The 25114-nt window shown below is 34.5% G+C and overlaps 5 protein-coding genes and 4 non-coding genes across 14 annotated transcripts; 3 read left to right on the plus strand and 6 right to left on the minus strand.

The window, feature by feature from the left end:
* Positions 1-1508: 1508 nt before the first annotated feature.
* LOC107266965 lies at positions 1509-2836 on the minus strand. Its single transcript, XM_015738056.2, has 2 exons — positions 2683-2836; positions 1509-2310 (listed from the first exon to the last, which is right to left on the minus strand). Exons 1-2 carry the CDS (start codon positions 2695-2697, stop codon positions 2032-2034), a joined length of 294 nt encoding a protein of 97 aa, XP_015593542.1. The 5' UTR covers positions 2698-2836; the 3' UTR covers positions 1509-2031.
* A 1005-nt stretch (positions 2837-3841) lies between these two features.
* LOC112494221 lies at positions 3842-7644 on the plus strand. Of its 2 annotated transcripts, XM_025084176.1 has the most exons (5): positions 3842-4144; positions 5152-6582; positions 6942-7107; positions 7182-7315; positions 7534-7644. In XM_025084176.1, the coding sequence occupies exons 2-5, from the start codon at positions 6333-6335 to the stop codon at positions 7572-7574; spliced, it is 591 nt and encodes a 196-aa protein (XP_024939944.1). In that variant the 5' UTR covers positions 3842-4144; positions 5152-6332; the 3' UTR covers positions 7575-7644. The 2 variants fall into 2 exon arrangements, with proteins under 2 accessions (XP_024939944.1, XP_024939942.1); XM_025084174.1 differs by lacking the exon at positions 7534-7644 and having other exon boundaries at positions 7182-7525.
* A 9-nt stretch (positions 7645-7653) lies between these two features.
* On the minus strand, positions 7654-10977 carry LOC107266954 (methyltransferase-like protein 6). Of its 5 annotated transcripts, none has more exons than XM_025084156.1 (10): positions 10433-10977; positions 10205-10350; positions 9986-10147; positions 9583-9760; positions 9321-9391; positions 8766-8833; positions 8497-8571; positions 8242-8304; positions 7975-8018; positions 7654-7753 (listed from the first exon to the last, which is right to left on the minus strand). In XM_025084156.1, exons 1-4 carry the CDS (start codon positions 10802-10804, stop codon positions 9604-9606), a joined length of 837 nt encoding a protein of 278 aa, XP_024939924.1. In that variant the 5' UTR covers positions 10805-10977; the 3' UTR covers positions 7654-7753; positions 7975-8018; positions 8242-8304; positions 8497-8571; positions 8766-8833; positions 9321-9391; positions 9583-9603. The 5 variants fall into 5 exon arrangements, with proteins under 5 accessions (XP_024939924.1, XP_015593523.1, XP_024939931.1 ...); XM_015738037.2 differs by having other exon boundaries at positions 9986-10129; positions 10433-10975; XM_025084163.1 differs by lacking the exon at positions 8766-8833.
* LOC112494262 lies at positions 8640-8723 on the minus strand. Its single transcript, XR_003059515.1, has one exon. It is a non-coding gene; the product is annotated as a small nucleolar RNA snR60/Z15/Z230/Z193/J17 (small nucleolar RNA).
* On the minus strand, positions 8900-8980 carry LOC112494264. The gene has a single exon (XR_003059518.1). It is a non-coding gene; the product is annotated as a small nucleolar RNA snR60/Z15/Z230/Z193/J17 (small nucleolar RNA).
* Positions 9461-9537, minus strand: LOC112494263. Its single transcript, XR_003059516.1, has one exon. It is a non-coding gene; the product is annotated as a small nucleolar RNA snR60/Z15/Z230/Z193/J17 (small nucleolar RNA).
* LOC112494265 lies at positions 9828-9909 on the minus strand. The gene has a single exon (XR_003059519.1). It is a non-coding gene; the product is annotated as a small nucleolar RNA snR60/Z15/Z230/Z193/J17 (small nucleolar RNA).
* A 1167-nt stretch (positions 10978-12144) lies between the features above and the next one.
* On the plus strand, positions 12145-19375 carry LOC107266942 (D-beta-hydroxybutyrate dehydrogenase, mitochondrial). The gene is made up of 6 exons (XM_015738015.2): positions 12145-12389; positions 16327-16575; positions 16797-17028; positions 17932-18084; positions 18441-18648; positions 18739-19375. The coding sequence occupies exons 2-6, from the start codon at positions 16369-16371 to the stop codon at positions 18893-18895; spliced, it is 957 nt and encodes a 318-aa protein (XP_015593501.1). The 5' UTR covers positions 12145-12389; positions 16327-16368; the 3' UTR covers positions 18896-19375.
* A 2364-nt stretch (positions 19376-21739) lies between these two features.
* Positions 21740-23392, plus strand: LOC107266893 (adult-specific cuticular protein ACP-22-like). The gene is made up of 4 exons (XM_015737897.2): positions 21740-21813; positions 22464-22533; positions 22623-22859; positions 22972-23392. Exons 1-4 carry the CDS (start codon positions 21799-21801, stop codon positions 23136-23138), a joined length of 489 nt encoding a protein of 162 aa, XP_015593383.1. The 5' UTR covers positions 21740-21798; the 3' UTR covers positions 23139-23392.
* Positions 23393-25114: the final 1722 nt, after the last annotated feature.

A 25114-nucleotide genomic window follows, 5' to 3' on the forward strand; every position in this document is an offset into this window, starting at 1 on the left:
TCTAATAGTACAGCCAAACTCATGAACGTTCCATTATAACCGTGGGAACACAGGGACCGAAAATTTAATATCTTAAAAACCAAATATAAAATTAAAAGAGTACAATGATCTCTAGATGTTATTGAATTCACAGACTACAGTTAACATAACGAGGAAATTAGTTAATTAGGATTGAGAACAAAAAATTGTCCAGTTAATTTAAATCACAAATTCTTTCCATTCTCAATATTTTAGCTTCACAGTCAAAACTCTGGTCCAAAGTAATTCCTTACAAAGTAAAAAAAATAAGACATTTTCGCATGTTGCCCCACATTAATTACTACTTAGAATCACAGCATTGTTCTATTGTCATTTTTCTATTCCGAATGTATGAATCATCCTAAAAATATAATTATAGTGTAAAACTTTCGATCTATTGGTTAGGGCGGGAAGGGAGGGAGTATTTGATTTGCGTTCGTCACTCATGATCAACGGCCCAAATGACGACCCATGATTCCCGTCACGCACGTCTTCTGCGTCCCAGTGAAAGTCTTTAAAGACTCATGTCTCAAGGCATACAAAGCGAGCATTGATTTATAGGGAAATATTCGTATTGTGTAATGCATCGTATTGCCGTGTAAGCACGATTACGCATGAATTAGGAATATATCGAGTGCTCTACTATAATCAAACTCCTTGAACATTCAACCACTTCGTACCATGTGGGATCATTTTATAGTCGTGGGAGCACCAATTAAATTTCTATGTCACACCACGTATATTCGTGAAACGCTTACAGTTTATTGATTCAGTGACAACTTGACGCATCGTAATACTAACTTTCCAACTTCGAATATGAGAATCGACATTCATTAGGCATTTGAAAAGATTCGAGATTCTAGAACCGAATCTTGAAATTGACATTTTACCAATACGAGTATATTGTAGCTCTTGAGACTCTACGAATTTTTTAAGGGAAATAAGTGCAATACATAATAGAACGAGAATATTATTCGACTTAACTACAAGTATTATTATGGCAAACTGTTCCTGATCGCGACTCAATAGTGAAATTAGTTATTTTAACGAGGATAAGGAGAACAACACGGTGAAAAGTGATCTTATAAATCATTAAGTGGATGTAATATTTTATATGGTGTTTCCGATTTTAGTGCTTGTAACTTGGAGCCTCGCAAAATGACATCATTCGTCTTCCGGTTCTCGACTGCTCGTGAAGAGAATTTTATTTGCAGGATATTGCTATACGTCACGCTCTTCCTCTACAGGTAACTCTACGTCTACTTTATGGATGGACGTTCAAAATAAATGCGTACAATATTCATTTTCATAAGATATATATTGTTAATTGGTATTCCATTTCATTAAATCCAATTTATGCTACATACCAAAATCTAGTCTGATAAAATATGCCAATTATTAACTGCGACTTGGAACGCTTTCATTTCTGATTATTGAATTCTTCTTTTGTGAAGGAACTTGTATACGTAATTACAAGCAAACAAAGGAACGTCGTTAAATGCTATTTATTCATATTCATCAATAACTATATGTATACTTGATGTGTGTTACTGGTAATGATGGAGATAATAATTATCAAACAGAAACGGAGTTACTTCATTATACAATCGTTTATCCACTTCCCATCAATTTAAATTATTCGCGATCAAAGATCCTTTGAATGTTCCAATATCCACAATTTGGATAAACAATACATGTTTCGAATAATTTGTTTAACAAGATTAAATCAGTGGGGTTGTTCAACAAAATTAAACGATTGAGTTGGATAAATTATATTGAGCATTTGTGTATATTTAACAGTAATTTACGAAATGTGCAAGTGGCGTAAATCTATAGTGAAATTTCGCAAATCTCATCGATTAACAAATTATGTAGTCGGTTTATGTCATGTTTATACACTGACTCTGTTTCTGCATGTTATCGATATAATAAATTTATAGAAGTATTATCAGAACATGAAATATATACATCTGATTGATTGAATAAGATTGGAAAGATGGCCTGCAGCCAAATTTAACCAACGTAAGGGCTGCTGTAGGCTGTGTAATAGGGGTAGGCACTGTAGGCAGAATATGCGTAGGGGAGGCTATAACCAGCTGAGTAGGCTACTGGTGCAGAGTAGGCGCTGTATGCGTAAGGTGCAGTGTATGCAGCTCCCAAGACAAATCCTCTCTTGTCTCTGACGACATTTTCAACTGGAGACTTTGCCTCAACCTTCGTGGGTTCGATGGATTCGACGTCTTGAGCTTTGTCGGCCAAAGAAACGGCAGCGAAAGCCACAAGGAGAATAGCCTGAATACAAGAAAAAAAATTAACAATTTAAGTACAGATTTACATTAAAAAATTAATATGAACTGGAGACAGTTTTCAAAATTTTAATGAATATGAAACTGAACAGCGATATCACTTGAACACTACGAACTTCCTTAATAGAAACATGAGTTGAATATCACAGTTATATAGTACTTATGCACGATCTATTTTGTCTTTGACTTAAGATCTTTGGCCTTAGTCTTTCATTTTTTTGGTAATGTTCAACAAGATATCTGAAACAGAACAACTTAACATATTTTGAATCGTAGGAATAGAATAATATGTCTGTATGATTAATTAAACAAATAATGAAAATCCTAATTGGTTATAGATCAAATTCAAAATACTCACGACGAAGCACTTCATTTTGAGTGTATTGGATTTTTTGATCAGCTCTTGGAATACTTGAAGACTGAATGATGCTCCTGGATTTTCAGGGGCTCGTTTATATACCCCACGATTCGATGATCTTTAAGGCGTCATACCCTGATTGATCAATTCAAGAGGACGTGTCCCCTACGCATGTATAATATATGTTGGTTCATTTATAGAATGTTGCATACGTCTGTCCTATACTCAAGATACCTTCTATTGTTTACGTAGTCCTGCGTAATACCCCATGCGTGGTGCCTACTCCAAGGTGTATTAGAGGCGTGCACGTACGTTGAAGCAAGGCAAGTCTCGTCCAACCGATTCAAGTGAAGCAAGGGACCTTGGCAATCAGCCAAATACGGATGAAAGTATTTTAAAATAACAACGTAACATAACAACGTGATGTCGAGGTCTTCGTTGCAACGAGTTCTCTGAACTTTACAGCCATCCTTAGTTTGCATTTGAACGACGTGAAAATTGTGCTGAAAAACAGTCAGTTATAACATTAATGCCAATATAAAGATCACAGAATACAATTAATGTTCTTATGACGTTTTCGTAAATACTATTGAATTTTAAAAAGGCCCTTACTTTCAGGTTGCAACACAGTTGGTGTGGAAAGAACTTTTTAGACCTTAAGAATACGTGGAATACCTAATAAAGCTTACCAGGGAGGGACGTCCTTACAAAGTACCTTTAAAGTTACTTGTCGCAATATGTATTTGGAGTCACAAAATTAAAAGGATTCTGAAGCGAGAATTTATAGTTTGAATAAATGAATAATTACATAAAGTTTGGATATTATTATATATGTACTATGGTAATATTCACTTATTAATTTTCCCTAGTTACCAAAGTCATTATAGCCTTCATAACAATAGCTGAATGGTCTACATAGGAAAACTGTGTAATCACAATTTCGACTAAAGTATATATCTACGTAAAGTGAAATATTCTAATGTCACGTAAAATATTTATTACCAATGATTTTTGAAAATAATTTCCATTACAATATTTGAGTAGTGGAAGTTGTATATTGGATTCGGACAAAATGCAGGCAGATTAGCATTCATCGCATATCTGTTTGACCAACGTAAAACCCAGTATTATTTGTTTTTATTTATTCACATGCCTTAGACTATTGTTTTATTTTTCTCTAAGCGTTCGTAGGGCGTGTCTTGCTCATTCGAAATTTAAATTGCGGAAAACCCTGGTCATTGGTTAGGCGTCTTATGACGCAAGCGCAGTACAGCATAACCAACATAACCAACTCTATCGTCAATATTCCTAGGAAGACATTTCGAGTTGCGCGACTGTTTATTTTAGTTGTCAATACGAGTTAGAGGTTACTTCGATACAGGATGGTTTCATCTGCAAAACTACGCTTTCCCGTGGTTTTCGGTTCCATGCTTATTGGTGTCTATGTGACATTTACTAACAGGTATATTTTTTATTTGTATTTCATTCCAATTGTGATTACTCTCGCTGAAATAAATAATTTACTATTACGATATTTCTTGCTTAGGAATTTTGTGTATATCACTCTTTAGTCGTATGATATTTTTTAATATTATTTTTGCGTACAAAATTATGTATTAAAATCGTTTCATATACGAATTTTTCATTATTTTATGAACTATAACTCTTAATGCTTCGAAAATGTTAATTTTTTGGTGACATCATTAGTGTTCCAGATACACTATTCATACGCAGCCGGCTATATTATTTTTACAATTTAATATTTAAGTGGAATTGTTTATGTCAAAGAACAACAGTTTAATTTGCATATTTACCTTTTATGATCGCTTTTGGAGAAACAACCTTTGCTGCAACTATAACGCCTGCACGGGCTCTGCTCCATGTAGTATATGTAAACAGTGAAATGAATTATTGCATGTATACACTAAGAAGCCTGAAAACTAACTTTATAGATACGAAACTTGAAAATCGTGAATTAATCAAATTTCATAGAAAAGTTTTACGCAAATGCCTACGGCATTTATCCACCAAGCTAACAATTCTTCGTATTGTAATTTCATAACGTATAAATCATCGAAAAAGGAATACGTAACCCATTCAATTCCAACTCAGAACGTCTATTCGTTGTCAAACTTATAGAACGGAATACTCTGAATACTTCTTCATTTTCCGGTTATTTCTTATAAAACTACTGTGAAGAATTATTAGATTGGTGGGAAAATGCATCTGGTGCGCTTGACTTCAACTTTTCTATAAAATTCATGGTTTGAAATAATTCATGACTTATACGCTATTTCGTTCAATTTGGTTTCTAAGCCGCTTATCGCATATTAAAATTAGTATATAACCAAAGTAATAAAGTAAATACGAACTGTATTCTAATATAAAAGTTTTTAAATTTAATAATTGAATAAGGACATGGTAAAATACAGCAAAAATTGTATAAATCAAGTTTACGGTTTGTTACAGACACTTTTTTTTACAAAACATAGAAGCAGAACGCGCTGCGTTATATCCGGATAATCCCGAAGCGCGAAGGCTTCTAGATGAAGTCAAAGAAGAAGCCAAGCTAGCAAGAAATAAATAATAATTAATATTAAAGCTTCACTTCAAATTTAGTAATTTTTATCATCTGTTCATTTTCGCCTATAAATATGCACTGAATAAACAAAATTCTGATAGCTATTGGAAGTTTCAATAGAGTTTTGAAAGACACCATATGAAATACATTGAAACGATTAAAAATATTTTTGAAACGTATAATAAAATTTCGTTAATATCTTCACTAGTAACTACATACTGATATTGATTAATCAAATGTAAACAGTACATAAGAAATATATTTTTCTCAATTTAAAGTAATGGTTATCTCCAAAAGCAGTACTATGGGCAAACAAGAAAGTTAACAAGTTTTCATTTTTTGTACAGCTGCAAAAGATGGAACTACCAAGCGAAAATTTCTTAGACATTTTTATTATGAAAAGCTATAAAATGATAAATGGACAATAAAATAACCTTCACGTAACCTACTATATTCAAACTGTCTATACCTTCAACCGAATATACTTTGTTGATCGTGCATCACGAATGCTAATTATTCGTCCCTGGGCAGAATTGTCAAGTAATTGATAGCGGAATAAATTTCTTATTTCGAGGCTAACCAATCTAATGCATTTGACATCATGAAATTTCCCCAAAACCATGGAATTTACATTGAGCGGATACATAACGTATTACATCACAATAAAATTTGCCTTTCATACAACAGAAAATGTATAATTCAGCATTGACCTAATTGAGCTCTTATTGACTTCCCATTTTGCATTAGAATTCAGAGCGCATGTATCTCATTCGAAAGACATTGCGCAATCAGTCGAAACTTGAATTCCCGTTCGATTAAAATTCCAAAAGAGATGTGGAAGCATGCGCTTCCTTTATACAAGAAGCCGTACAGTATATTGTACCGTATTCTTTATTTACAAAAAAATGTGTTGCTAAAATTGAATCGATACAGGATAGTAATGAAGCAATTAAGTGATTATATAACAGAATTATTCCCACAAACGAACACATGGAGTCCAAAATTAAAATTGGTGAGAAAGCATTGCACACTGACTATGTGAACTTTATTGGGTTAATTAATAATCGCAATGCAATTTTTTTCCAATGGAACGCTTTCCAATTCCTTTTTGAGTATTGACATGACAATTGAAAACTTTTGTTTCGCGCAACGCACAACACGTGCTCGCATTCATGAAATGTGCATGACATACGGGAATATTAATTCCGTATCGATCTTTATTCGACAATTTTCAAATCATCATAAACCAATAACAATCTACGAGAAGTACGTGAAATTATTCTCGAGAACCTGTATTTTGATTCTTCTCTTCCTAGATCGTAAGTTGACAAAAAACTGCTATTTCGTTGCTCAAACTATTCTGTAAGAGTTTTTAAATCTTTCTTGATTAACTATAGAAATATTAGCTGTATCATAAATTTGCAGACTGAAATCAAGTGATAAATGTACGGTTTTTTCTTTCATGGTTAGGACCATGTCAATTAAATAAATTTGCCCACACATTCTACCATGTTAATCACGATCCTTTTATTACGAAAGAAATAACTTACTTATTATGAAAGAAATTCAATAGAAAACATATCTATTATTATTAGCTAGTACGCCGAATGGATATTGCACTTTCTAAAGATTCTCTTAAAATAACGAACTTCTTTTTCTCTTATATTTATTAAATTAGCGAGCACGCCCATGTCTTTAAAAAAATGCATCCTAAGACAGGAAGGCAGTATCAGTTTGTATATTTGCAATCCTCGAGAACTTGCTTCTGCTCCAATGGAATCTTGCTGTTATGATGCCGAGATGGATTATCACTATTGCTGTCCAGTCAACGAATTACGACATATGTATATTTTGAAATTACATTCTGATAAAAAGAAACTGAAGTACTTTCAAATTGGTTAATATTAAATTTCATTAGGTCCCACACGACTAGAGTCACGGGCAGTATAACGGCAGCTGTGATATTGCTTATATGCATAGCACTATTTTGCATATTCTCTTCGAGATGTCCCTTGAGAAAAGTGTTTTTGAATCGACGTTCACGAGGCGCTGGTAAATTTCTATATATTTTTTTCTTACACGACAAATTTTACGTACTCCTTGTTTGATTATTAATTTATTGACTTACTGTCACGTGCACCTTAAAACAAATAATTTGTATTTCTGATATTTTTTTTGTAGATAATATCTTCTGCTCAAATCATGACTTTTGCTATTGATATATTATTATAAGAACTTGATATATTACTTTCTATCTTGAATTTATGTAGCAGAACGAATGAGAGCTGCAGAAGAAACACCTGGAGACTAGAATAAATAACAAGATGACGCTAGTAATCAGTTTATAATTTATAGGTAACAGCGGGTGGAAAGAGAATATGCTATGAATGTAAAGTAAAAAGTTATTGACCATTTATTAACCTTCTTAAATACAAGACCAATTATTAGGTAGAGAAACTTTATGCTCTTCATTAGTTTGGAATGCCAATTCTGTAAACAAAAAAAAATGAATTTACTTAGGTTGCTTTCATTATAAAAGTTTACGAGAATGAGAAACGTGTAATTCAGATAGAGCTAATTTCTTAATCATTCATGAAAGATTCAGTTCATAATTTCATCAGACGTATTATTGATTTGTATGTAATAAATTGCAAGTAAATCGTCATCAATGAACAGCACAAAAATAACAAATAAAAATAATATGTACTTACCATGTAAAAATTTTCATCTGCTCAGATTGGTATAAATGAGAATTCTGAAACAAATAATCACGAAAAGTGTAAATCACTTCGTTGATTTATCCTTAAAATGATGTCATTTTATAATAAGTTTCTCAGTGGTAGTGACGAGTGTATACACATCATAAATTTTTTTCAAACACAGAATTATCCATCATTGGAAGAATTGTAATATTATTTTGTTAAGTTAAAACAATACATTATTACTAATAGGTTATTAGTTACAATGGATTTACATACTTGATATGAACGTCGATTCAATTCAATCTTAATCACCACCACCAATTCCACCAATTCAACCACCTGAAATAGATTGAAAATATTTAAAAAATAGAAATAAATATAACATGCATTTAAAATTTTTTTTAGTAATTGTTAATCAGATAGGGGCGAAAGAATTCCCTGAATACATCAATGAACTTCAGTTGAACTATGAAATCATCATGTGCGTGATATTATTTAACCGATTCATATTCATATAATTAACATATTTACCTTTAATAAATGTATTTCTTGGGACAGCAGTTGAAATTGGACATCACCCTGATTGATGATAAACATGTCAGAATTCTGCAATGCATAAAAATTTGTGTATGAAACGTAACATGCAATTGCAACATATCTATCTTAATAAATTATAAGAGTAATCAGATAGGGGCGAAAGATTCCCAGTAGTGCATCAAATTAATTCAGTTGAACTATGAAATCATCATGTACTCAATACTGAATTAACAAAGTATATTATCAAATGAAAGTATATGTACCTTTGTTATATCTTTATATGGTAATGGATTATTTTGCCTTCACAACTATTGACAAAGCTTTTGGAATTCTGAAATTTTAAAAATCACATTTGTAAAATATGCTGATATCTAAGACAAATGGCATAAACTAACAATAAAACAATCAGATAGGAGCGAAAGAATTTTGAGTGCATCAAATTTGTTCAGTTGAACTATGAAAACATCACAGAGTTACAATCATTAAAGGTAAACAAAATATATTAATAAGTGAAAGTGTTTGTACTTTCAATATGCTTTTTGATGTGGTAATGGAATGCTTCCCTTTCATGACTTTCAGTCATTATTCCAAATTTCTGAAACTCTAAAAATGGCTTACAATATGCCATACTAGTTAAAATGACGGGTTATTAAAAAAAAAAAAAAAAAAAAAAAAAAAAAAAAAAAAAAAAAAAAAAAAAAAAAAAAAAAAAAAAAATCAGATAGAACCAAAAGAATCCCACTAATGCATTAGAACAAACCAGCTGAACTATGAAATCGTCATATAATTACAATTGTAATATTAAACAGCATATATACCTCCAATATGCATTTTGAGATGGTGATAGGATGACCAAACCCTCATTACTGCAGGCTGATGTTTTCAGTTTCTGTAATTTTAAAACACACACTTGTAATACATGCTATAACATTTCGCGTAAATACTTCATAACTTATGATAAAAAAGTCAGATAGGAGCGAAAGATTTTTGCATCAAAGTGAATCAGTTGAACTATGAAATCATCATACAACTCCTATGTCGTTATTAATATAATAGACAAATTTATAAATTATGGCTTACCAGGAAAAAGCTATCATGTGTTCAAGACTTTTTAAACTTAGCTTGTACAAAGATTCGAGGTACATCAATACTTTCTTTCAAGTTTACAGTTCGTCTCTCAACATACAAACATGATATTGTTTCAAATCCTGCAGACTGAAACATATTTTGTACTTCATCCACTGAGAAATAATAAGTCCTGAAACAAGATAATATATATTTCGTAGCACAATTTGTTCAAATTTTTTCTCATAATAATCATGTAATATGAAGATCAGATAGGGGCGAAAGATTCCCATTAGTACATCAATGAATTCAGTTGAACTATGAAATCATCATATCAATTAAAGAAAAATATGGTAATCATTACAGAAAACTAAAATAACACTAAATCCAAATAACAAGGTTTTAAAGATTATCTCACCTTGTCCCATCTTGACGCATATAGAAATTTTCAGCAATCTTGTGTCCTGGCTTAAACCTTAATTGTGCCATGTCATACAGCCCATAATCTCGGAACAAAACAACCCCATCAGTATGTAATACTGTATACAAATTCTTAATTACTCTGTAAAATACAATTAAGCTATATTTTTTTACAAATAACCTACAGTGAAAAACATCTGCAATCATGATTGACTACCTTTCAAATTTCTCTGGATGTATAGCTGACATTACAAAGACCAATGTTACTACATTTACAGGAATATGAATTTCAGAGAAACAATTCTCTATGGTCACATCTGTTTGAAAAGCTATTATTTTCTCAGGGTTATAAAGCTTATGACTCTGAAATGAAGCAAAAACTTGTTAGGTTAGATTAGATTATACCCAAAGCCATTATTCGTAGTACACAAAGCATGTTACTCACTTTAACAAAATCTATGGCTCGTGGAGAAAAATCACAGGCATATATCTGTTTAATTTTAAGACCATCCTCGAGCAAGGGATAAACTAAATTTCCAACGCCACATCCAACTTCTAATAGAACGCCATGCTCTTTTTCCAAATCTAAAAGTTCTTCGAATTCGCGCGTGGTCCAATGTCTATCTTTGAAGAATCTCGTGTCGTTTCGCTTATAAAATAAATCCCAATATTTCTTTGCATTTTTTTCAAGTTGCATCGCGCTAAATTCCGGAACTAAACGTGAATTTTGAGCCAACATCTTGTCGATTTCTTCTCGGGTAAGACGCTTGGCCACGTGGCCGCGATATAAATTAGTTTCTGTTTTCGATTCCTCCATCTCTCTAAACTCATTTCACTAGCACGGTAAAATTATAAAATACTAATTCCCATTTAACTTTTTGTTTAGTTAATTAAAAAATAGGAATATAATTGAAATTGTCTTATTTAGAGGATAGTAACAGATGAAAGTTCACACCACCGCTTACCCCGAAGATCAAGAAGAAAATGAACGAATAGAAATCTGAAATCCCAATAGAAGCACATTGAAGTTCCTAGTATAGTTCCCACGCCTCAACAGGTTCGCCAACCTTCAAGCAGAAGAAATCCCAACCGAATTTCAAATTCAAATAATCCTCAGTCGGTAACATAAGAACTATAGAATTAGAACAGAACTTAACATTAAGTTAGATAAAAATATATTTACAATCATAAATATTTAACACTAAGTAATTACATAATTGAACCTTTAAAAGGATAGAGAAGATTAATAAGAAATATCACATATGCAAATTATTTTTTAAGATTATTACATATTATATCAATTAACAATAAGATTATAAGTATTATAATTATTCCTCCTCTTTGCAGTGAAATGTTTTCGTTTCCATGCAAAAGTAAAATGTAAATCATTTTAATAATTTTCATTTCATTCACGATTGTAAAGAATTCAAATTCAATCAGTAAAACTCAATTAAAATGGCAGAGTCTATCACATGCCATTAGTTGGTTACAATGATATCAGTTTAAGATCCATATTGATTACGAATATGAATGTGTACAAGGGCGATCAACATTCGGGACATGTACGAAAAAATATTTTCCATTCGTATATAGCGCGAGCATATAGTGACATACTGCTTAAATGGGTTAACCGTGACTGAAATTTAATTAGTGAGATTGTAATTGACCAGCAACACATACAAACCATTTAAGCGAATCACCTCGAACATTTCATTTACTCTGCGACAAGCATTTTGTTGAACCATATCTTTCGTCATACTGTTCCAATTATATGAATAAACCAAAGTAACCAGACATATTAATTCTCCTCTGAAAAAGTTCAACAAAATTTTTTAAATTCCATAACAAGCTTTTGATTTTTTGTTAATTTGCGCTAATACCTTTTTGCTTCGGGACCAAGTTTTTACTCGCTTAAATTCTTTGTCTTTTTCAATCCTTTCAACTAATAACAATATTACAAATCTAATATCAAAAAGCAGATTGGCTGATGCGAATCAAGCTTAAGTGGATCTCACACAGAAACGCCCGGCGTTCACATCAACAAAGCGCAACCGATAGCGAAGATGGCTCGGTGTGGATTGTCGAAGTATGCTAAAAACATACCGTTCCTCGTGAGCATTCCAAGAGGGAATTCTGTAAGCCAGTTGTACGAACACGCCGAGCCGATACGCGCACTTTCAAGTTACAAAACCGTGCCGTCAAGAGGCGTCGCAACGCTCTCTGGCTCGGCAGCTCGTTTCCTCGTTGATTTTCGTGCGCACACATTCGTGTATAGACATATCTTTAAAAATTCCTTTAAAGTTTCACTCGAAACCATAGCAAACACGCGATTTGCGGTATAAGTTTTATAAAAAAAGGCGAATTATTAATTTTCAACGATACCGCAGCTTATTAGATTTCACGTAAGTAAATGATATATAAATAAAAACGCTAACTATACGTAGTTATAAATTGTTTTTCTTAAAATTTAACTAAAGTTCGTGACTAGTTTCATTCCCCAGTGTGATATCAAATTTTCATAGTATACTTAACGCGCCTAGCAAATTTAAAAGAACGAATAAATACTGTGTTAATCGAGGTAAATCAATGGAATCTACTGCGGCGTCAACCAATCTTATTGGAATTACATTATTTCGCTGCTGACACAGCGATCCATCAAATTCGTAAAAACAGATATATTTTACAAATACACCCGGCTGGTATTTGCATTCGCGAGAATGGAAACATCGTGTTTCATTCCGCACTGCGTTCAACTCGTAGATCCGTTGTGTGGTGATGTCATTAAAATTTCAATAAATTCTAAGCGAAAGTGCAAAAATTTACATTCCAGTTCGTGCCAATTCGCAAGTTCCTCGTTTGTCATTTAATTTCTATGCTCTCAATATTATTCTTTATGTTAATTGTAGACATAGCACTTTCATATATAAATGAACTTTTCCTCTTATCGGTGAATTACTCTCACAACTTTTAAACCAGCAAGTCACCAATTTAATCCACACACAATACCGAAGGCCATTATTTGTCGATGACTTCGAAGCGGAAGCGAGCAATCGATCTCATCGAAAGCGACACGGTTCAGTTGTGACAATAATCGAAACTCTCGCAAAGGGAAACATTCTCTCCCCCAAACAATATTCACTATTCGGGCAAAGATAGCGACGTTAACGAGGTCATTCCACGATAGAGCAGAATAATAAAAAAAACTGTCCATTTTTATACTTGTCTCATCTTTGTTTCATCTGGCACTTGGCTCTACAGAGCCAATAGGATCAGGAAGAAGATCTTTGTTTCATTGTACGCCTATAATGTTCTTTCAAAATTTCTATGAATACAAAATTATAAAAATATCGCACAGAAGATTTTTTTAGAAATTGTCGATGACCTTTTGACAGGAATATTTCATAAAGATACAGCATCCTTACTGGTACATCGACACCTCAATTTTCGAATCACGTAATCTTAAAAAAAAAGTACTAGCGCCTCAAGCTTTTTAGATGCGAAAATATTATACAATACAAATATATGGATATACATATGAAAGTTGACCATATATGTTACACCACGACGTGCAAGAACTATACTACGTGAAGGATCGATGGAGGAATAGCATGGAGAAAATACTAGACATGTGACGCAAAAGTGAAGCGTATAAAGTAGGAGCCGCTTATCGCACAGTAAGTCTCCTGGAAGTTACTAGGCTGACAGGGAAAAATTCAAAACAGCCATTTGGTTACAGCTAGCCGTCGCGTCATCGTATAGTTATGTAAATCTGAATTTACACACCTGAATCGGCACTATTTACCTTTTACCTTACGGTCACTTGCGGTCAGCTCATGATACCGTTGCTTCTTGGCAGGGTCTGGGTAACCTTGTGGAAACGTAACTAGTATGTATGTACATATATATATGTATATGTACAGCCCACATAAGATTCTAATACTAATGCTGTTGTTAAATGAACAAAACAGAATCCATTTAAAACGAAACAGTTCCGTTAAGGCGGCACTTATTCCCCAAGAAAAGTATTACGTAAGGAACGTCATATGGTGATTTTTTATTACTTATGGAATCGAGTAAAAACTAGCGTTCTTCGTACCTACGTTAATCAAACAGCACCGGACAATATAGTCAGCGGAAAAATGATTGTCGAATTTTAAGGCCGTTACTATATGGCACAACTTAATTCGTATGTCCTCGATTTGTCTGTACAAAATGAAAGAGAGATATTACACTCATAGATATAACGGTACTGGATGTCCTAAGTATTTGAGTTAACGCGAATAGACTTTATGTCTAGAGCGAGTAATAACTCCCACCGAGAATATCAAGAGGAATTAGTTCATCATTATTTTTTGTGATATTAATGTCAGGGACAAACCGGTATTTCTGTATGCTTGACGCATTCCATCGCCCGCAGTGAGGACACGCCTTACGGCTAGAGACGGTCTAACAATTAATGACGAAGACATTGAGTCTCGTCAGAAAACTAAAGAATGGAATTGTTGGAACGGAGAAGAACGACATCCACTAAGGCTTTCAGTCTCATTAAGTTTTATACTCGTTTGCAATAACAATTCTACAGCGCTGAAAAAGCTTCTCTTCTACCGAGCGTCCTCTTGAAAGACACTTTTTTTGACTTTTATTTTAATATTATTTCGAATCTCGAATTGAATCGAACGGAACACTTGTCCTTCAATTTGTAACTAATTTAAGTTCCCGCACGTCTACACCTGCTGGTCAATTTGGTTTCTTTCGAAGGCTGCATTCCAGAGAAAGTTGCCTACGGTCATAAAGTATAGTGCAGCTATTATGTATGGTGCGCTTGAGTCTAATGGGAATACACGTGTCTTGGTACAAACTATGTATTATGTATGTACTTGGGAACATGATGTGATGTACATATATACATATGTAGAATAGCTGTAGGTACACGCAGCATGGACTTATGGAATTATGACTTCAGTGGATGTGTTAATTTCCATAGCGTGATTCGATGCTAAATTACGAAAGTATCGCTAATTACATGGTCAGCTTCAACATCGATCCTCTATAATCTGCTATGCTAGCTTCTAGAAAATCGTAAATTTTGCATGAAATTGAATTCCTATTCTATGAGGAATTGTATACATTCGTGCGATTCGATAATGAGTAATTTTTTCATTTTAAATTAAAGCTTACATTAATAGGTTATTAAAATCGTATGTTGCAAAAATATTTAATTCTTTATACGGATATGACTAATTTAAAATTAATAAGATAAGAGGAAGAAAGCACGGGAAATTCATTGCGCCGATGACTTATACATCGGGTAATTGGTAATAAGATCGATCAGTCTGTGAGAACAGTGACTTTCGAAAGTGAAAGTTAAAAATATGTAAAAGGTGCGAACTGTCTTAAAAATGAAACGGAAACGGTCTGATAATATAACAAATATATAAATATGTATATATCTGGTAAAAAGATTTTTTTTTAAATAGTCAAATCTTGAACAAAGATCTCAAAATTCCCACAACAATTATCTCTAACAACCTTGATCATTGATATTGCAGGTTAAAAGAACACAAATATAATTACGAAAATGAAAAATTCGTCGACATATCTCAACAATAGAAATGGTCTCGAAACAGTTTCTAAGGCTCACACGAAATATTGTCGGGTGGTTCTAGAAAATTAAAAAAAAATTGCAAGCAGCGACCTTGATGTCTTGAATTCTTAAAAAAAGAGAGAGTAATGTCGCATCAATTAGGAGCAATTTCTCCCAAGAAAGAGTATACCTACTTGATTTGCTTCGGTACAAAGTAGCCATATACGTACACGAAGAAAACCGGCTCAGTTTCCAAGAGTAATAACTCTCCTGCCTCGAAGGCATCTGCCCCAAATTCAGTTACACAATTTAAAAATCGATCATGCTATCAAGGTCGTGGATTATATCAATATATGCAGGCAGCACTTTTCAGTAAATATCGAAGCGCGACTATTGAGCAGCCGCACCTCGCGAAACCAGCCTAGATATTTTAGAAAGGCAAGTGATTCCTTGTTTGTGCGCTGGCACACGCAAAAACTATAGCAACCGTTCACTTTTCACGAGAAAACGCACTCTACCTTTCCACGTATTTTCTTCCTGCCATCTTTTTCTTCGTTTCTTTTGTCCGTTTAAAAAGCAACGAGTAAATTCGTGCACGCATGCGCACTGCCGCAGTAAAAGTCACACTCTGCAACGCAAAGCTGTCATTAAGAGTTTCACAATAATTATACGCTCTTTCATGTTCACATCGTGCAAACGATCTGCTGATAATTAATAAAACACACACCTGAAGACGTTCGACTTTGTTCCCACAGTTTCTCAGAGATCCATGCACCAAGGATAACAATACCGTTGCGATGGACGCTGAAACTGGGGCCATATTGGCCCTGCAAATTCTGGCTCTGTGTTCAATCGTCGCAGCCCTCCTGGCTTACCTAATGCGACAATCTCGTAATGCCACAGAGGAATTCGAGATGCGCTGTAAGCGACACGTCCTGGTGACCAGCTGTGAAACTGGAGTGGGTCTACAGATCGCCCTGGCTCTTACCGAAGCAGGTTACAAGGTAATTGCAATTGTTGGAATTAAAAGGCTATTTCGCTCCGTCGACTGTTTAGCCGTTACCGTGTATCCTAGAATAATCATTTCCTTTGTATACTTCCCGAACGAGCATAGCAGAATGGAAAGCATATCAGGCTGGTGCATCGCATATTCATCGAATGCATTGGCCGGAGAGGGCGAGTAAAATTATTCCGTGAAATTAATTATATCAACTGTATTCGCCAGGTATTCGCCGGGTGGCGTGAACCCAATGGAAACTCAGCATCCATGAAAATACTACGAGCTCTGGAGCTTCGCAGAGAGATGGAAAAAGATCCTTCATGCCCTGCAGCCTGCGAAAAACCAGATGGACCTTCTCCGGGACCAATCGTACCAGTGGAGTTGGATCCCACACGGGAAGACAGTTTACACGCTTGTTTGGATGCAGTCAGAGCTAAGCTCCCAGCTGGAGACGATGGCAAGCTTGCTAATTCGATTTGGAATTACGTATTGATTGCGTATCCGTTCTGCACCAAATAGATAGCATTGGAAATCCGTCTTCATCCCGCATGTCATTCACGTACTCATGCACAGTCTGCATCAATGTCTCTTGTCAAACTAATCATGTTTTTAGCTGTACATTAATTATGTACAGCAGGGTATATATTTGTATACGTTGGAGTCGAACAAATTAGATGCATAATTGTAACGCGTTGGGAAATTACTAAATTAGTTGATGGTATTAGAGTTTGGCCGTCGATAGCAATCGATATTACTCTAATATTCACTTGTAAATGGAGATTTCGTATTAGATTGCAATGCGCACATGTTATATAATTATTGGCTGTGCGCGTTAAGTCACTTACTTTCCATAATGACACGTGTTACCATAATACCACATGCTTATCTGTATAAATCGTATGAAACGATAGTCATGATGGTATCTCAATGATGAATTATCCGATTGATAAAAGCACTGCAATTTCGGATTTATGATCAGACAATACATTCATCTACTTTAATTGCTTGTTTAATATATCTACTTACTAATGACACTCGACAGTACTGCTATTCGGTACATACATTTAGAACATATATGTTGACAGAGATTGATAAACGTTTAACCAGCATTTGTCATTATGTTTCTAAATATTGGTTTACTACGGACACGTAATTATACATCAAATTAGCAGTACCTGTGTCGAACGATGCTATATAATCAATGAAGAGGAACGCGGAGAAATTTTTTACGTGAAATTCATAGCATTAAAACATTCTATACAGATTTTAATTTTCAATATTGCCTTGGTGTTATGAAAGTGCAAGTATGTTTTAGGGAGACATGCAGAACAGGTCTGTTAATTATTTCATTTAATTTCAGGTCTTTGGGCTGTGATACATACTGGGGGATTGGCGTTACCTGGAGCCATTGAAAAGCAAACAAGTTCCGCGTGGGAATCAATGTTGCGACATAATCTGGTTGCTCCATTGCGTACAGCCAGAACATTCATACCACTTTTACGTGCCAAGAGAGGTACCTATTCCCATACGGCATTGTCTCGAGGTTATCGTCCTCCTAAATTCAAGAACAATACATGAGATACTATCGCATGCATACGCAATTGGACAAGGTGTCATTACTGAAGATAAAATTTGACCTTGTCGAAATAATTGTAGTATCATATATATGAGGACAATAGGGCATATGAAAACGAAAGGTCTTTGAGATTTGGTGTCTTTTTTTACGTGAGAGGTTATAGAAAAATAGCTGGTTTGGTTACTATCGATTATTTTGGGACTGGACATATTGAATAAAGGGATTAATTAATTTGATGAATTTACTGGTTAGGAATTTATTAATTAAATAGATCTTGTTTTTTATTTCATCAGGTCGTATAATTCTTTTGGGGGATGCCGAGACTAGTTATGCAACTAAAGCTGGAACGGGATTAGTCGCCTTTAGTGCTTCCCGCCGTGCAGTAGAGGGAGCCGCTGAAGCTTTAAGAAACGAATTGCTCGCTTCCGGTGTGGACGTTGTTCTTCTTAAGCCACCGCCAGTGAATCCACTTGTTCTTTATGCACCTCCTATTCTCAAGACGTAAGAATGGCCGATGATGTACTCAATGAATATTCTTTACAATTATGCTGTCGTCATTAATTAAATATGTATTTTTGCATTTTTTTACAGACCCGACATAGAAGCTGGCATAACGTCGAGCGAAGGAACATGGACAGCACCTCTACCAACCTACTCAATAAAAAATTCATTAATTCCTGCGATCACTACGCCATGTCCTTTTAATTGTTATAATATGGCGGTTAAGCCGAGGCTCTTTTGTCGATGAATATTGTGCTAAAAGGATGCTTTAAAAATTCCAAGAAGGAGACAAATCGTATTTTTTGTCTTGTCAATAACCGTTTGTAATATATGTGAGAAAACGTTCATCATACTAATTTTAATAGTAAGATAACAATTATCATAGGAACTCGCGCGAGCATAACTTTTAATGGTAACTTTAGAATTTCTTTGACATATCACTGACGATTTATGGATTAATTTATAATTAAAAATATAATTATTACTAATGTAATTGTGTACATAACCATGACCAGAATGATAAACTGGTACGTTCAATTGATTTATAAATCTTGTGGTTTTTCGCAAAATTACGACTGGAAGAATTTAACACGAGTACTTTTGAAGACGGTAAAAATACTTAAATTACTGTTTTTGTGTCTTCCTTTGTGTTATCGGTAGGTGGATATGAGAAATTTAATTAAATAAATGTACTGAAAACGAGAATAAAGAATATCTTAAAACATTATTTCGCGAGGTCTTATTCCGATAATCTTAATCGATGAAATCGTATACTGATGTACTGCGTATGTGTCAAGTGATATCCAGTGATTTCCCCCGGACATAAAATTTCCGTAAAAAGACCCCTCGTAAAAATCTGTGGGTCGTGAATAAATCCCGAAAAAGCTCGCAAATGGATTTTGATTTCACTTGAAAATTCCAGTAAGGGGAACCCCCTCGTTACTAGAGGAATGAGATGTTTACGGAGGGAGAGGAATCGTCCTTAGATTCGTAAAATCGTCCTGGAAATTGAATAAAAGACGTTTTTAGAGAGACGAATCCCACCTTAGAAAAGGTGGCAAGATGATCATTGCTACCAGAAGAATAATGAAATTAAGACACAATTCTAATCATTCTAATAATTAAAATCTATCAAATGTAGTTTATCTTCTTAAAGTCTTCGAACAATAAAATACAAATAGTAACTCAAACTGATAACATTGTATATTTTAAAATAAGAAATGAACATCCCAACTGCACAACAATTACTAGTACAAGGAATTCTGATTCAGCAAAATTGTAGTTCAGTTGCCGTTTAATAGGATGAAGTTTCAAAGAGCAATTTGTGCGGAATCACCCCCACGAATTACGTCTAAATTGATAACAATTTCTGACAACTGAGTTATTAGTACAATCAATCGTCTCTGCTCTTTGCCCGTTCTGTTGTCAGCGTTATCTATTAAAATTGATATAAAACATTATAACATTAACATGTATCGTCGAGTAACTCAAATAGTATATTGTGCATCGAGGGCATAAAGGAGATCATTTTGACGAGTGTGAAATCACACGAGTCAACATACATATATCCTTTTCCCGTTGATGCACATGATATATTTTGATCGGCTTCATTTGAAAACGCGACGTCCAGGTTAGTCCCGATAAAAAAAGTTTACTTCGCGAATTTCGGAGTAAAAAGAATTTTTAAGCCCGCTATAGCAGGAGGAAATTACCGGACTGCAATTAGCCATTTTACTCTGGCTAGAGAGGCACGAAAAGGAGCGTTTTCAAGGGGGGTCAGATTAAAAGATATTTATTCTATTTTGGAAATATAAAATTTGAATAGGGTGATCAATGATCATACACGTGCTGATAAATGTATCGACACGACAAAAGAAGTACAGAATGAGCAGGATTGGCATTTTTAGTACTTTCTCTTATTACATTTACATATGCCGAGAAAGTATAGGAAAATTATTGTGCAACGTTGTTGACTATGAGATTATGTCATTGTTGGCGGTAGTAGAAGCCGAGTTTTTTCTTATTGTCTATTGATTGCTTAATGAGTAATAATCTTGCAAATCGTTAAATATGTACAGGCGCACCGATTTTTATAAGGAAAAAAGGCTCTGCAGTATCCGTTCGTAAGAAAATGAAATAATTTGAGCTATGAATTTCATCTTGCGAAAATGTAAGCATAGTATTGTAAAATTGTACACGATAACGAAAAAAAAAAAAACAGAGGAAAGAAATATACAGGTCTATGAGTCTTTTAAGAAAAAGGCCAAAAATCATCTGCAAACCACGAAAAAAATTTTTTGCAGTGACCAGAGCAACCTAAAAAATGTTAATCTTTTATCGAATAGAAAACTTTTTCTTCGACTTCGGCCACTCGATAGGGTCTCGATAAGTATATACAAGAATCCATATTTTTTTCCCTAAAAAGTTTTTTATCGATGTTTACATAATACTCTGACAGAAGAAAAGGACGCGAATACATACTTGGGAAAAAATTTACTGTCATCCGTAATTTCGCTATAAGGAGATGAAGAAAAATTCCTTCAGTCCCGTACAAAGAGTAACATACATTTTATCAGTCCATAGAGCATTAGTTTTTTATCAATGCACGGTTTACTAAACAGTGAGATCTGTAGAATATTGGTACACCTTAATTTTCGTATGCAATATTTTATAAGTATCTCACCCAATTCGCGTAATAGCGAAATGCAGTGTTTCTAGTTAACTAATAGTTTACGATATTTTTACCACTAAATTATTCTTCTTTGTCAATCAAGATGGAAAAGAAATACTCGCAAGAAATCATCGAGGTGATCTCAATTCAAGCTTTGCGTCAAAGTAATAGTGGCGGAAGGCAAGCCATCAACTCGATACCAGCCTGTGACTGGCGATATCGCAGTCAAGCCGTAACTCTGCATTTCTGCAGAACTAAAGTCATTATACAACTAGCACAGCACCAGGACCACCTGTTACTATAAGCTACGAAATCGGTTGGCAGATAATTGGAATAATGACAGAAGGTAAAGAATGTTACTAATACATTGCATAAAGCAGGGTACAGTTTGGAGTAAGGGGTAAAACGTTCGTATAAAACTACCTAGTTACGTCTGGGATAGCATCAGTCTTCAAGTTGCATACCCAAAGATAGAAGCCATGGCCATGAGCAAGGTACCTACGCGAAAGAGAGAGAATTTCGCCATTTTAATCTAAAACAAGATTATCTCATTAAACGCAAATCAAGTTCGCATTAAAAACAAATGGAGCCGTCGTGGTTGCGACCATAATATATAATTTAAGTATCAACTTGTTTGATCTCGCTTCAAGTGCTCGTAATCAAAGTCAATTCTCAAAATGAAGTTCGCCGTCTTCTTGAACACATTCGGCGTCGCGATGCCTGAAAAGATTCGGTCGAATATCACTCCTTTCATGCTATTCAAACTTTTTCACCTTTGTGTCACTCCAATTCGCGGTCAAGATACAGAATATTATTCAGCATTTAGATTGGCATTGTGGATGCCATAGAAAAGCTGGTAATCAAGATGGGCAAGTAACCCGTGTCCTAATAATATCTACGACGAGTTCAAAAGGTTACCTCCTTTGATAGATGATATCAGCCACAAGCCCTGTGATATCCTCTTTTACAATAGGCTAGGATATATTTGTCAGAGCCCCTATCGTTTTTATATCTTGACGCAGAATCATACCTCTGAACTTTAATGAAAGGATCCCTAGGAGACGGATTGATCACATACATTTCTATAAATAGTACCAACCCATCCTATTAATATACGTCTATAATGAAGTCTTGAACTATGCAGGCAGTGATCGTCTGCGCCGTTCTACTAGGGGTTGGAGTCTTCGGATTCCCGGATGGACACCATCACGGAGGTATAACTGACCTTCTGAATGCTGCATTTACATATTTGCAAGTAACTTGACTTTTTATTTTTTTTATTTTTTTTTTCAATTTTTTCCAGGTGGCGGTGGCGGTGGTGGTGGTGGCGGCGGTGGTGGCGGTGGCCATGGACATGGCCATGCTCATTCTTTCCAGCACTACCATGGACCAGTAGAAGGACATGGAGTAGAAGTCACATGGAAGGATAAGCATGGGCACCATCATCACGACTTCAAGGCACATCCTAAATACGAATTCGCTTACGGAGTAGAGGATCATCACACCAAGGACTTTCATGGACAAAAAGAGCACCGTGACGGTAATGAACTATCAATAGAACCATAATAATCATAATTATACAGATACACCTATTTCCCCATTTACCCAATTGTATACAACTTGGTATATGAACTGTGAATACTGAATAACAGGCAAGGACGTTGCCGGCGAGTACCACATTCATGAACCCGGCGGTAACGTGAGGACTGTCAAGTACCATGCCGATCATCATGGTGGATTCCATGCTGTCGTTCATAATTCCGGTGGAAACGACCATTCCGGAGGAACTTATGGCGGTCATGGACACGGACATCATTAAGCTTCCCATTGCCATTCATCTCCACGCAATCATCCTCCGGAAGATCGATCTCTAGCGACTTGGACGTCGTATCCTGATACAAAAAAAAATGCGATCAATACGTTGCTAGGAGTCGTCGTTGTTTGCGGACCTGACACTTTGCACTAAAGACCGTTTCGTTTTCTGTTATATTTGTATGTTATCTAGATTTATAGAATTGACGACATACTATTTGGAATTGCTCTGATATATAATAAAGACATGAATATACATTATACGTTATCTTGTACCTTTTAATCAGATCGGAAATCTTAAAGCAGCACGGACCTTTCTATGCTACTAAAATGCAAGATAATTATCATAAATAGACACTGGCGATTGATACCATCTTTCATTAATTGTCTAACTGTAATTTTCTCATTATAGTCACTCCTTGTTTTGGATCTTAAGGCTATAGTAGAAAAGCATGAAAAAATACTCTTTATTCTTTATTAGATCAAGACTATCAGAATACATCGAGCTTCGTCAATCATGATAACCTGACAAACCATTAATTAAACCCTCTTTCAAGATCGGGTGTTACACATAAGATCAGTTCCTCTTAGATTCACTACGACGTCCACGTCTATGGAATCAATGATACGTTGAAAAAAATACTATACAAATACGAAATAAAAGGATAAAAGAGTATTCTATACCGTACCTTTTTGGTAACATGAAAACGATCAAATCGCCAGATAAGAAAAGCCCAATCAATTGTCATAATTAATCGTACACGATGATTAATGTTGTAATTCATCATATTAGGCGACAGGAATTATTTTCTCAAGTTTTTCTATTATATTAGATAAGAGATAATATTATCTCTAATTGCAGAAGCAGTAATAAAATATTGGGAGAACCTGGTTTACCTCGGGGCACGTTCGCATGCTGTTGCATTTTCCGTAATTGTTGTTGCAATAGCAATTACTTTTACGGGCACAGATTTTTCTAATTCGAAGAGCACTAAATATTAACAAGATTTACTGTCTATCTACATGCTCACGATTTTTCCTATACGCGGAGAAACACGAATGATAAAAACTTCTATACTTACAGTGCAAATCACTAAACATAACCGAAATAAGTAACAGGAGAGGCGTGATTATTAAATTGAATTCAGTATAATGAAAGATTGCTACAATAATCAAATAAATTTCATCGTGCCATTAAAATGTTTCATTATCTGTCTTTTAGTATTGTGCAGATAGCGGATACATATTTACTTATTGTATACCAAAGATTACATGTCAGAATGTACTTTAATACTATTTGATGACATTTAACCGATACCTTTTTTTCGCTTAGCACTTATAGGAATTGAAAATTTTTTAACAGTTTAGAACATCTGTAGCTAGTACAATCATACTGGCAATATGTCCTATTAACAATAGTATATAACTTAAAGGGTAGTATAGTGATAAATTTTAAGCACATTGGAATATCTTTTAGTTTCCCTCAACAATTATTGTGCTTATTGAACCTTCTTGCCTCCATATTATTATTTTTTTTCTTAACATTAAAGACCCACCATTTTTCTTCGTATCATATTCAACCCTAATTGGTTCAACGGTTTACCCAGGCATTTCAATACATGCATAGTACATACAATTTTAGTATATTTGTACATGTGTTATTTTGAATCCAAAAACGCTAGTTATCTGCATGTGTTCCTTTGGCATCTACATGTATCTAGAACTTAATTTCTCATGTAAACTTCCATCGATTATGAAGAATTTTTGATACAGAACTTTGATACGAATTTTTCGGATTTTGCTCATGGGCCGTTTTGAGAGGGGAAGTCTGTAAATTTTGTAAACGTTGCTGTTTCATCTACATCCAGAACTTTATATGTTTTATAAATCTTAGTTTGATCGGTTTGAACCGAAACGAAAAGTTTGTTTCAAATTTTGTTCAAAATAATTTGCGTATACATACATACATACATATACACATAC

This window comes from Cephus cinctus, unplaced genomic scaffold (genome assembly GCF_000341935.2).
Source record: "Cephus cinctus unplaced genomic scaffold, Ccin1 Ccin1_scaffold0025, whole genome shotgun sequence".
NCBI lineage: Eukaryota > Metazoa > Arthropoda > Insecta > Hymenoptera > Cephidae > Cephus > Cephus cinctus.